The sequence below is a fragment of the Cervus canadensis genome, chromosome 5 (genome assembly GCF_019320065.1).
Source record: "Cervus canadensis isolate Bull #8, Minnesota chromosome 5, ASM1932006v1, whole genome shotgun sequence".
In the NCBI taxonomy this organism is placed as follows: Eukaryota; Metazoa; Chordata; class Mammalia; order Artiodactyla; family Cervidae; genus Cervus; species Cervus canadensis.
In genome coordinates, this window is record NC_057390.1 from 91,075,675 (window position 1) to 91,089,065 (window position 13,391).

The following is a 13,391-nucleotide window of genomic DNA, read 5'->3' on the forward strand; positions in this document are numbered from 1 at the left end:
AGGCCATTAACTAGTAAGGCTGAATACACCTGTACTGTCTGACCCTGTAATCCACTACTAGGTACGTTCCCCAGAGAAAATCTGTACGTGTGCCAAGTAACTGATGAAAGATTTCACAGTGGCGTCATTTTTAACAATAACAAACCAGACACAACCCAAAGGGCCATTATCAGAAGATAATGAGTGACATGTGACAAAATTATAATGACAATTACAAAATTCAGGGTTTTAGTTTCATTTGAGAAGGAGATAAGATCAGGAAGGCCCCTTGAGGGGCCTCAAAGGTAATGAAAACTTTCTGCTTCTTAAACTGAGTGGTAGATACTCAGACGTGCCTGATATTGTTCATCTTCATACCTTACATATTAATGTATGAATATTATTTTGGATCTATTCAAAGTTAATACAGGTAAAACATGATGCTTAAATACCTAAAATGGCAGGATTAATCTTTAATGATATTGTTTGCCTACCCGAAAAATCTTGTGCATCCTCATGGTGGCTGAACAAAAGATAAATCTTGTGAGAAGCAAGCGAAGAAATTCATCTCCAAAAAACTGGAGAAATGCCTGATCTGCAAAGAGGAGAAAAGTGATAGTAAAAGGATACTTAAGTGGAAAATACATTTCAAAAGGGAATAAATGTTCAGGAAAACCTTCTCAACTTTCCTACCTTCAACAAATACCATTACATCAAACAATTTAAACAATTTTAAACCAGGATAGTACATTTTGTTAAGTGTGCAGTTAGAGTAGTAGGGTACCTATTGAACGTGAATGGGTCAGTAGCTGGGCAATGTCGCGGTTGATTTTTCGAAGATATTCTTGACACTTTTCCCATAGGCCTCTACGCATGCTTGACAGTCCAGAGACAAATAGGAAGGCCATTAGAGGATTGTTCAAAAAGAGAGTGAACAGGCTACCTCGTTGAGATTGATCTGTAATAACAAACATGTTAAATATATAGAAAACAGTTTCACAAAAGAGAGGCATTTGAGGAACATCTTAATATATATGTATAAAATTAATGATAATTATAATAATGTTAACATTAATAATGTTATATATAACATTCATTATATATATATATGTATATCATTAAATTATAATTCAGCCAAGTAGATTTGGCCTAGAACTACAAAAGTAAAGCCCAGGTATGTTGCTTTCTGCTGAACAAACTTAAGATAGAGCCTCAACTCTATCAACTTAAGAGAAATGGAAAACGAACATGTTCCTTTGCTTTTTCCCCTCCAGCTAACAACTTCCATGCAAATATGGCAAGTGCTGGATCATGGGCAGCTCCTGATGGAACCCTCTGAGGAGCACTAGAGCTGCAAGTCACCTTCATTCTCCTTTGTTAGTTGCTCTTTCTTTACCTGTCCCATAAACATCAGTATTCTCTCTCTACACACTGCTGATGTCCCCTATGCACATAATTTTGGCTATCACTTATGTGCCTACTAATTCAGAGTTCTCTAGCTGCAGCCTAACTGAGCCCCTTAGGTCCAGAATGGCACTGTTCTACAGCAGCCACCAGGCACTTCAAAAGAGTGTCCAAACTGAGACACACTGTGGAGTGTAAAACATACATGGGATTTCAAAGCCTCAGTACAAAAAGATGTATCGCTAACCTTAATTTCACCTGTTTGACTCTAAAGACTTTTAAAAGTGGTATTTCTAGTAGCTACTAGAAAACTTAAAATCATACGCGTGATTCCTATTATATTTCTACTGGACACAGTAGCCCCCGACTGTGACATTAACCTAACTCTCAAAGGTAACCTCAAACTCAACACGTTAAACTTAAGACTCAGAAGCAAATTCTTTCCCCTTATTTGTTCTCTTACAAATCTTATCCAGGATCATCATTTCTACCAGCACCTTAGCCAGACACCTGGAAGTCCATGCTTCCCTCCTCTCCTTGGTTCCCTCATCCTGTCCATCACCAAGTCCTCTTGGTTCTCTGGAACAACTGTCTTCTGGAGCCAGCTAACAAGCCATTGTCTTTACTCTGGCCACCATCATCTCCCCATTTTCATCAGATCTCCTCTCCAATTCATTCTTCACATGTTCACAGGCTATTTCTTTGCTGCTGCTGCTGCTGCTAGAACACTCTTACTCAACCATATTTCACTCCTATCTACCTGTCTAATTTTATGCATCCTTCAACTCCACTTGAGACATCATTTCATCCACTTTCTTAACACTCAAGGGCTAGTTAGGCCTTCATCTTACTGTACATGTGCTTCATCCAAGCAAACACTAAGAGTACCCACAGCAATTGCCTGTTAGGTTATCTGTATCTTCTACCTAGCACAGTACATGATAAAATGTTAAACAAATGCTTGTTGAATGAATGAAGTAACTCTTGGTTAAAGAGAGAACTGTAGACTTTAGATAACAGAGGTGCAGGAATCTAATTTGACATTCCAAACACTTTGGTACTGGCCAGCTTTGTGTCCAGGTGGGACACATTTTAGGGACTAGAGGTCTAAGTTTTATGGCCCAAAAGATAGGATTCTGGACTAAGACACATTAAGGACATATATTTAAATTAAGCACATTATAATAATGATGATAGTTAACACATATTGAGTACTTGCTGTGTACTCAGAATTCTTTAAGGAGGTAGATACTATTATTATCTCCATTTATTAGGAAAGAAACTGAGGCACAGAATGGCTGAGGAACTTCCCAAGGTCACACAGCTCGTAGGGGGCAGAGTTGGGACTCAAATATGATCAGTTTGCCTCTAGAGTCTGTGTTTTTACCCTCTTCACAATAAAACCTTTCTGATTAAATAATCATGGTAGTAACCCATTTGTTCATGCAATTTAAAATAAAGCTGTTTCGTGACAGGAAAAACCTGATAGCAAAAAGTACTCGCCATTGGAAGGGGTTACATTTCTTCAGAAATGGTAAGAAACAGGTTAACCAAGTCCTCAAAGCGGGAGAGTTTTACCGTTGTTTGAAGGTAAGTTCTATCCCTCAGTGATTTGTCTTCTAGATACATGAACTTAGTATTTCTACATGTTTTTCCCTGTTAAATAGCAGAACTTACCTTAAAACAACGGTGAAAAGTCTCCAGCTTCTCTCGGGCATTCAAATGCTGACCATCACCTCCTGTGTCAAACTATATCAGCAGACAGGACTTCTGGCTGGGAAGTAGCAGTAAAATGCCATCCCCCACAGAGAGACACCAGCACTGTTCACGGTTAGGAAGATAGTGAAACAGTGACAAGTACTGCTAAAACAGGAGTAAGGTTTGTTTAGTATTTTACCTAGCTTAATAACTAGGCGTTAGAATTAGATTTTATGTGTTGCTTACTGAGGACAAATTATTCAAGACAAAAAAATTTTCATTTCTCAGCTACTTGAAAAACGTCAAAACACTGACCTGTCTCTCTGGCACGTTGAGAAGAGGTTTTTTTATGTTAAAAATACAGTGATGTAAAAATGTGAATAAAAGAAACCCTTTAAGTTGTGCCAGCTAGGTTATCCTAATTCTTGGGCATGGATTAAAACGTGTCCTAGACCAGATTTCTCACGGTCTTAAAAGATACTTAAAATACATAGCCAGACATCGAAGAAATCGTACTATGTGGACGAAGACAAGCACACCTACAAAACAAATTTTAACATTCACAAATCTTAAGTTCCCCAATAGCAAGCGAACCAAAACCACTCTCTTCTCAAGGACATTTTACCATTTCTTTTAGACCTATCTCAAGGCCTAACTGTAGCCCATTCAGGAAGTCTGATTGTTGGCAAGACTTTTGGGTTTATTTCAGACTGATAGTTGCCACATTAAACACTATAAACCAACAACTGACCATTATAGATGGGGAGACAAAGATCAGATCAGTATTATTCAAAATGAAGACGTAAGTTGATTTGCAACCTATGGATATAACAGGGAATGAAAGAACATACCTTGTAAAGCTTTTGGATAGGCTGTAGGAGAAAGCAAGCAGACTAGTGGCTGTCCAAATAAGTTTGTGAAATTCTGTAATATACAAGAATTTAAAACTTTCATTAAAGATTTGACCAATGACAGTTACTCAGTAATTTTCCAAAGCATATCACTAGTGTATAGATCAGGTTCTTTTACTCATAAGTAGATGCAGAAACATCAGTAACGGCTGAAGAGGCTGTCATTCAAGTATAACTAACATGCATAATAGGCTTTCTTAAAATGGTGACAATTTATTGAGCGAACTATCGATTTTTAAAGTAATGGCACACACACGGTTGCAGTGTTACAGGGAGAGGTGACCTGGCTGTTTAAGAGGCCACTCCACCGGGCAGCACACCTAGGATTTACAAGGGCAGATTCGCCAAGATCTAGGACCTGGCTCTCAGCCTCATAGGCTATAAAACCTGACTTACAGGTATGTGAAGGCTGGATTCATCTCTCGCTGTGAATCATGTTAATAGAGTGTACAGAATGATGCATAAAACCAGAAGGTCAATGTGTTAATTTACGGTGAGAATTAAACTGACATTCACTACTCCTGCATGATTAATACTGTCCTTTCTATAAAGGCAGAGCTACATGAGAAGTAAAATCATAAACTGTGTGGTAAAACAACAAGAGAGATAAAACTCCTAGGAGTAAACTTAATAAGAAGGGAAAAAATACCAAAACCACTAAAAAAACACTTTTGAATGATAAACATGAAGACTTGAACAAACGGAAAGACATACTATGTTCTTAGAGGGAAACCCATTCTAAAGATGTTATTATACTAATTTATTAAAATTTAAATCAACCTTAACAAAAATGGCCACAGATTTTTTTTCCTCCTGCAATTCAAAGAAATTATAAAGTGCATTTGGATAAGACACATTAGCCAGGAAGATTCTGAAAAAGAAGAGCAGGGGGACTTGCTTGGCGGTCTGTGGTTAAGAATTCCTGAATAATGTGCTTCCATTGCTGGGGACACAGGATCAATCCCTGGCTGATGAACTAAGATCCCACATGCAATGTGATGTGGTCAAAAAATAAATAAAAATAAAGCTAAAAAGTTTTTTAAAAAGAGTAAAGAGGGGAAACTAGACTTATCAGATACTAAAGCATACTTTAAGGCCTCAGTAATTTAAAATATGTGCCTTGGCATAAAAGGAGGCAGAAAAACCAATGGAAGAAAATGAAGAGTTCAGAATTAGACCCTGAAATAGATGAGGCTTAAGGATATATGATAAGGTAAGGATGATGGTTGGGATTGGCAGGAAAAACTGACATTTATCTAGAAAACTCCATACTTCACACCAAAATCTAGGATGAATTTCTAATATAATCAATTTAAATGTAAAAAATTAAACAGCATCAGTGCTGAAAGAAAATATAAGAAAATAAGGGTAACTTCTCTAATCTAGAAGATCTTCCTAACGATTGTAATTAAGATTAACAAACCCATTACAAAAACCAAAGGCTTGTGAATTGTAAAATACAGCATAAACTAAAGCAAAAGCCAGAAGATGAACTGGGGAAAACATCTGCAACTCACTTTACAAAGGATTAATCTCCTTAATATAGAAAGAGCTTTTCCAAATCCATAAGAAAAAGACCACTGTTTCAATAGAAAAATGGGTAAAAGGTAACAGGGAATACAGTATTGACTGATTTTTATATATGTAATCTCCTTGCATTTTTCAGATAAACTCTTTTGGTAGATTATTCTATTAGTAGGTGTATTTGCTGCTGTTCAGTTGCTCAAGGTCACATAAATGTCTTGTGGCCTGTTATAGAATGAATTGGGTATTTCTGACATTTTACACTGCTCTAGAATTGTATCAATTATCAAAGTTTAAAAGAGCTTACTGGTGAACTCAACTTTACAACTTTAAAATAGTACATAGTATCTTTTCAAAGATCTCTTTTCTTCAACAGATACTCACTGAACCTACAAACTAGATATTGTTATAGGTGCTAGGGGTACTGCAGTAAAAAAAAAAACAAAAACAAAAAAACAGATTTAAAAAAAAAATCCGTCTTTCTGGAGCTAACATTTAGATGGGGGTGGAGGTGGCAGGTAGCAAACCTGCAGTAAACAAAATAAAGTTATATAATATTACAGAGGTTGACAAGTGCTACATATGCAAAGACAGCCAAGTACAGAGAGCAGTAAAGCAAAGATTCATAATCAGACTGTATTTCAATTCCAAATCAGCCATCTTGTGTCCTGGTTTTATCAGTAAAACGGGGTTAACAGAAATAACACGCTGGGTTGCAAGGATTAAATGCGTTAGCATTTGTAAAGTGCTTAAAATAGCACATGGTAACAGAAGCTAACTGTTATGATTATGAGAAAAATAAAGAAAGGTGACTAGAGTGCTGGGGAGGCATATAATTTTAAATAGGGCAATTACAAAAAAATGAACTAAAATGGATAGGAATGGGCAAATTCAATTCAGATGACCATTATATCTACTACTGTAGGCAAGAATCTCTTAGAAGAAATGGAGTAGACCTCATAGTTAGCGAAAGACTCTGAAATGCAGTACTTGGGTGCAATCTCAAAAACAACAGAATGATCTTGGTTCATTTCCAAGGCAAACCATGCAATATCACAGTAATCTAAGTCTATTCCCCAACCACAAAAGCCAAAAAAGCTGAAGCTGAATGGTTCTACAAAGACCTATAAGGCCTTCAAGAACTAACATCCAAAATAGATGTCCTTTTCATCATAGGGGAGTGGAATGCAAAAAAGTAGGAAGTCAAGAAACACCTGAAGCAACAGGCAAGTTTGGCCTGGGAGTACAAAATGAAGCAAGGCAAAGGCTAACAGTTTTGCCAAGAGAACACACTGGTCATAACAAACACCCTCTTCCAACAACACGAGAGACGACTCTACACATGGACATCACCAGATAGTCAACACTGAAGTCAGATTGATTATATTCTTTGCAGCCAAAGATTGAGAAGCTCTACACAGTCAGCAAAAACAAGACTGGGAGCTGACTGTAGCTCAGATCATGAACTCCTTATTGTGAAGTCAAGTGGGCCTTAGGAAGCATCACTATGAGCAAAGCTAGTGGAGATGACAGAATTCCAGCTGAACTATTTCAAATACTAAAAGATGATGTTGTTAACGTGTTGCACTCAATATGCCAGCAAGTATGGAAAACTTAGTAGTGGCCACAAGACTGAAAAAGGTCAGTTTTCATTCCAATCCCAAAGAAGGGCTATGCCAAAGAATGTTCACACTACCACACAACAGACTCATATCGCAGGCTAGCAAGGTCATGCTCAAATTCCTCCAAGTGAGACTTCAATAGTACATGAACCAAGAACTTTCAGATTTTGAAAAGGCAGAGGAACCAGAAATCCAATTGCCAGCATCCACTGGATCACTGAAAAAGCAAGGGAATTCCAGAAAAACATACACTTCTGCTTCACTAACTATGCTAAAGCCTTTGACTGTGTTGACAAACTGGTGAAAATTCTAAAGAGATAGGAATACCAGATCACCTTATTTACCTCCTGAGAAGCAAAAGTTGGAACTGGACATGGAACAACTGACTCGTTCCAAATTGTGAAAGGAGTACAGCAAGGCTGCATATTGTCATCCTGCTTATTTAACTTATATGCAGAGTACATCATGCAAAATGCCAGGCTGGGTGAAGCTCAAGCTGGAATCAAGATTGCTGGGAGAAATATCAATAACCTCAGATATGCAGATAACACCACCCTAATGGCGGAAAGCAAAGAGGAACTAAAGAGTCTTTTGATGAAGGTGAAAGAGGAGAGTGAAAAGGCTGGTTTAAAACTCAACCTTCAAAAAACAAAGATCATGGCAGCTGGTCCCATCACTTCATGGCAAATAGATGGGAAAACAGTGGCAGACTTTATTTTTTTGGCTCCAAATTCACTGCAGACGGTGACTGCAGCCATGAAATTAAAACGCCCTTGCTCCTTGGAAGAAAAGCTATGACAAACTAGACAATGTATTAAAAAGCAGAGACATCACTTTGCTGACAAAGGTCTATACAGTCAAAGCTATGGTTTTTCCAGTAGTTGTGTACAGATGTGAGAGTTGGACCATATAGAAGGATGAGCACCAAGAATTAACGCTTTCAAACTGTGGTGTTGGAGAAGACTCTTGAGAGTCCCTAGGACTGCAAGGACATCAAATCAGTCAATCCTAAAGGAAATCAACCCTGAATATTCACTGGAAGGACTGATGCTGAAGCTGAAGCTCTAATACTTTGGCCACCTGATGCGAAGAACTGACTCACTGGAAAAGACCCTGATGCTAGGAAAAATTGAAGGCAGGAGGAGAAGGGGACAAGAAAGGATGAGATGGTTGGATGGCATCATTGACTCAATGGACATCAGTTTGAGCACCTCCAGAAGATGGTGAAGGACAGGGAAGCCTGGTGTGCTGTAGTTCATGAGGTCACAAAGAGTTGGACACAACTGAGCAACTGAACAACAACAAAATTAGGGAAAGCTCTATTAAGAGGCTTCAGTTGATTAAACACCTGGAAAACAACAAGTGTTCTTTGGAAGAGGATTCATGGTTGAAGGAACAGAACACAAAGATCCTAAGCAGAAGACTGCCAGGTATGTCTGAGGAACAGCAAGATCTGTGTGGCTGAAGAGAACTGTGATAAGGAGACCACAAGAGAAGATCAGAGATGCATTTGGGGGTGGGAGAGCAGCGTGAGAGCAAAGCATGAAGCCTTTACCCTTAGTAAGATGAGGATCCTTCAGAGCAGATAAGTGACATAATCTGATTTACAGGCACACCCTGTAGGAGAGCAAGGGCAGGAGGAGGAAGCCTAGTTATGAGGCTACTGCAAAAATTAAGGGAAGAGACGATGGTGGCAGTGAAGGTGGTAAGATTCTGGGCATATTAGTTATAACCAAGAAAATATTCTGAAATGGATGTAGGTGTGAGGGAAGGAAAAGTTCAGAAGGAAACTAAGGATTTGGGCTAGGGCAACTATAAAAGGACAATAGTCATTAACTAATACGGGGAAGTTGGCCACAGAAGAGGTCTAGAAACTCTGTCCTGGGCATGTTAGCTTTGCAATCTCTATTAGAGTTGCCAATGAGAGATGTGGAGTAGGTAGATTATATTTGAGTTTGGGGTTAACTGAGAAAGATTTGGGCTGGTGATATAAATGTGGAAATTATCAGCACAGAGATAGTAATTAAAGTCATGAAACTATTAAGGGCATCTAGGGAGTCAGCTGTAGCTAGAAAAGAAGAGGAACAAGGATGGAGCCCAGGGTATTCCAGTGATAGGTCAGAGAGATGAGGAAACACCAGCAGAGGAGACTGAGAAAATAAGCTTGACACCAGGCCTTTAGGATTGATGCTGAAGCTGAAGCTCCAATGCTTGGGCCACCTGATGCGAAGAGCCAACTCTTTGGGAAAGTTCCTGACGCTGGGAAAGATTGAAGGCAAGAGGAGATGAGGGCGGCAGAGGATGAAATGGTTAGGTAACATCACTGACTCAATGGACGAGTTTGAGCAAATTCCAGGAGATGGTGAACAACAGGGAAGCCTGCTGCGCTGCAGTCCATAGGCTCGCAGAGAGTCAGACACAACTTAGCAACTGAAGAACAACAACAAGGCCTCCCCTGCCTTGAGGCAATTGAGCCACTTGGACTTAGATTTTAAAGGCCTTATACAGAGAAGGGGACAGAAGTCAGAGCTCAGGGTCTGTCTAAAATGAGAGTCTAATAGAAAACCAGCCATGCTAATCTGGAATCCCAAAGGGCTATACTCTCACTGTACGTATGCATGTGAAAGATCCCCGGTCATGTCTCTTTTCGACCTCATGGACTATACAGTCCATGGAATTCACTGTGAGGGTGAACAAAAACGAAATTTCACACTTTCCCTACCCACCATGACCATGCCTCAACAGATCACAAGAAAAATTTTCCTGGTGCTGAGCAGAATAGAGAAAGAGCAAGCAAAGGAACCAAACAGCCCTAAGGGTTTTAACTATAAGCCAGCCCTCTTGCATGTTTATAGTCCAAATTCATACCACTTAGGTAATTAAGCCACGCCGTGTGCAGCCACCCAAGACGGTCGGGCCATGGTGGAGAGGGCTGACAGAACGTGGTCCACTGGAGAAGGGAATGGCAAACCACTTAAGTATTCTTGCCTTGAGAACCCCATGAACAGTATGAAAAGGCAAAATGACAGGATACTGAAAGAGGAACTCCCCAGGTCGGTAGGTGCCCAATATGCTACTGGAGATCTGTGGAGAAATAACTTTAGAAAGAATGAAGGGATGGAGCCAAAGCAAAAACAACACCCAGTTGTGGATGGGACTGGTGATAGAAGCAAGGTCCGAGGCTTTAAAGAGCAATATTTCGTAGGAACCTAGAATGTTAGGTCCATGAATCAAGGCAAACTGGAAGTGGTCAAACAGGAGATGGCAAGAGTGAATGTCAACATTCTAGGAATCAGCGAACTAAAATGGACTGGAATGGGTGAATTTAACTCAGATGACCATTATATCTACTACTGTGGGCAGGAATCCCTTAGAAGAAATGGAGTAGCCATCATAGTCAACAAAAGAGTCCAAAATGCAGTACTTGGATGCAATCTCAAAAACGACAGAATGATCTCTGTTCGTTTCCAAGGCAAACCATTCAATATCGCTGTAATCCAAGCCTATGCCCCAACTAGTAATGCTGAAGAAGCTGAAGTTGAACGGTTCTATGAAGACCTACAAGACCTTTTAGAGCTAACACCGCAAAAAGATGTCCTTTCCATTATAGGGGACTGGAATGCAAAAGTAGGAACTCAAGAAACACCTGGAGTGACAGGTGAATTTGGCCTTGGAGTACGGAATGAAGCAGGGCAAAGGTTAATAGAGTTTTGCCAAGAAAACGCACTGGTCATAGCAAACACCCTCTTCCAACAACACAAGAGAAGACTCTACACATGGACATCACCAGATGGTCAACACCAAAATCAGACTGATTATATTCTTTGCAGCCAAAGATGGAGAAGCTCTAGACAGTCAGCGAAAACAAGACCAGGAGCTGACTGTGGCTCAGATCATGAACTCCTTATTGCCAAATTCAGACTTAAACTGAAGAAAGTAGGGGAAACCACTAGACCATTCAGGTAAGACCTAAATCAAATCCCTTATGACTATACAGTGGAAGTGAGAAATAGATTTAAGGGACCACATCTGATAGACAGAGAGCCTGATGAGCTATGGACGGAGGTTCGTGACATTGTACAGGAGACAGGGAACAAGACCATCCCCATGGAAAAGAAATGCAAGAAGGCAAAATGGTTGTCTGAGGAGGCCTTACAAATAGCTGTGAAAAGAAGAGAAGTGAAAATCAAAGGAGAAAAGGAAAGATATTCCCATTTGAATGCAGAGTTCCAAAGAATAGCCAGGAGAGATAAGAAAGCCTTCCTCAGCAATCAATGCAAAGAAATAGAGGAAAACAACACAATGGGAAAGACTAGAGATCTCTTCAAGAAAATTAGAGATATCAAGGGAACATTTCAGGCAAAGATGGGTTCGATAAAGGACAGAAATGGTATGGACCTAACAGAAGCAGAAAATATTAAGAAGAGGTGACAAGAATACACAGAAGAACTGTACAAAAAAGATCTTCATGACCCAGATAATCACAATGGTGTGATCACTCACCTAGAGCCAGACATCCTGGAATGTGAAGTCAAGTGGGCCTTAGAAAGCATCACTACGAACAAACCTAGTGGATGTGATGGAATTCCAGTTGAGTTATTTCAAATCCTGAAAGATGATGCTGTCAAAGTGCTGCACTCCATATGCCAGCAAATTTGGAAAACTCAGCAGTGGCCACAGGACTGGAAAAGGTCAGTTTTCATTCCAATCCCTAAGAATGCTCAAACTATTGCACAATTGCACTCATCTCACATGCTAGTAAAGTAATGCTTAAAATTCTCCAAGCAGGCTTCAGCAATACATGAACTGTGAACTTCCGTATGTTCAATCTGGTTTTAGAAAAGGCAGAGGGACCAGAGATCAAATTACCAACATTCGCTGGATCATCGAAAAAGCAAGAGAGTTCCAGAAAAACATCTATTTCTGCTTTATTGACTAGGCCAAAGCCTTTGACTGTGTGGATCACAATTAACTGTGGAAAATCCTGAAAGAGATGGGAATACCAGACCACCTGACCTGCCTCTTGAGAACCCTGTATGCAGGTCAGGAAGCAACAGTTAGAACTGGACATGGAACAACAGACTGGTTCCAAATAGGAAAAAGAGTACGTCAAGGCTGTATATTGTCACCGTGCGTATCTAACTTATATGCAGAGTACATCATCAGAAATGCTGGGCTGAAGGAAGCATAAGGTGGAATCAAGATTGCCGGGAGAAATATCAATAACCTCAGATATGCAGATGACACCACCTTATGGCAGAAAGTGAAGAAGAACTAAAGAGCCTCTTGATGAAAGTGAAAGAGGAGAGTGAAAAAGTTGGCTTAAAGCTTAACATTCAGAAAACTAAGATCATGGCATCTGGTCCCATCACTTCATGGCAAATAGATGGGGAGACAGTGGAAACAGTGTCAGACTTTATTTTTTGGGGCTCCAAAACCACTGCGGATGGTGACTGCCACCATGAAATTAAAAGATGCTTACTCCTTGGAAGGAAAGTTATGACCAACCTAGCTAGCATGTTAAAAAGCAGAGACATTATTTTGCCAACAAAGGTCCGTCTGGCCAAGGCTATGGTTTTTCCAGTGGTCATGTATGGATGTGAGAGTTGGACTGTGCAGAAAGCTGAGCGCCGAAGAATTGATGCTTTTGAACTGTGGTGTTGGAGAAGACTCTTGAGAGTCCCTTCGACTGCAAGGAGATCCAACCAGTCCATCCTAAAGGAGATCAGTGCTGGGTGTTCATTGGATGGACTGATGCTGAAGCTGAAACTCCAATACTTTGGCCACCCTATGTGAAGAGTTGACTCATTGGAAAAGACCCTGATGCTGGGAGGGATTGGGGGCAGGAGGAGAAGGGGACGACAGAGGATGAGATGGCTGGATGGCATCACCGACTTGATGGGCATGAGTTTGAGTAAACTCCAGGAGTTGGTGATGGACAGGGAGGCCTGGCGTGCTGCGATTCATGGGGTCGCAAAGAGTCGGACACAACTGAGCAACTGAACTGAACTGAGGTAATCCCAAACACATAGTCCCCAAGCACATGCAGATCCTCTCTGGATGAAAATATCATCATTCTAGGGTTCAGTGACTTTATCACAGAGAATGTTAAGGATACAAGAATAATTGATTCAAAGATAATCAAGCATACCAGGATACAGAAACAGCAACAGGCGTCTTTGGGCAGCAAAAGCAGATTTCAGGTGTAAGAATTACCAGGTGGATAATAAATAATATGATAAGTAGGCCTATT

At 40.1% G+C, this 13,391-nt stretch overlaps 1 protein-coding gene across 6 annotated transcripts in view; it reads right to left on the minus strand.

The window, feature by feature from the left end:
* Positions 1-13,391, minus strand: part of SCAI (suppressor of cancer cell invasion) — a 121,904-nt gene that overhangs the window by 17,005 nt on the left and 91,508 nt on the right. For 4 of the 6 annotated variants that reach the window (XM_043469548.1, XM_043469549.1, XM_043469547.1 and 1 more), the window contains 3 exons: positions 3,933-4,005; positions 764-937; positions 474-574 (listed from right to left, as the gene is read on the minus strand). In XM_043469548.1, coding sequence (XP_043325483.1) covers positions 474-574; positions 764-937; positions 3,933-4,005 — 348 coding nt within the window. Of the gene's footprint in view, positions 1-473; positions 575-763; positions 938-3,060; positions 3,205-3,932; positions 4,006-13,391 lie in introns of those variants that run through there. The other 2 variants (XR_006269558.1, XR_006269557.1) reach the window with 2 other exon arrangements.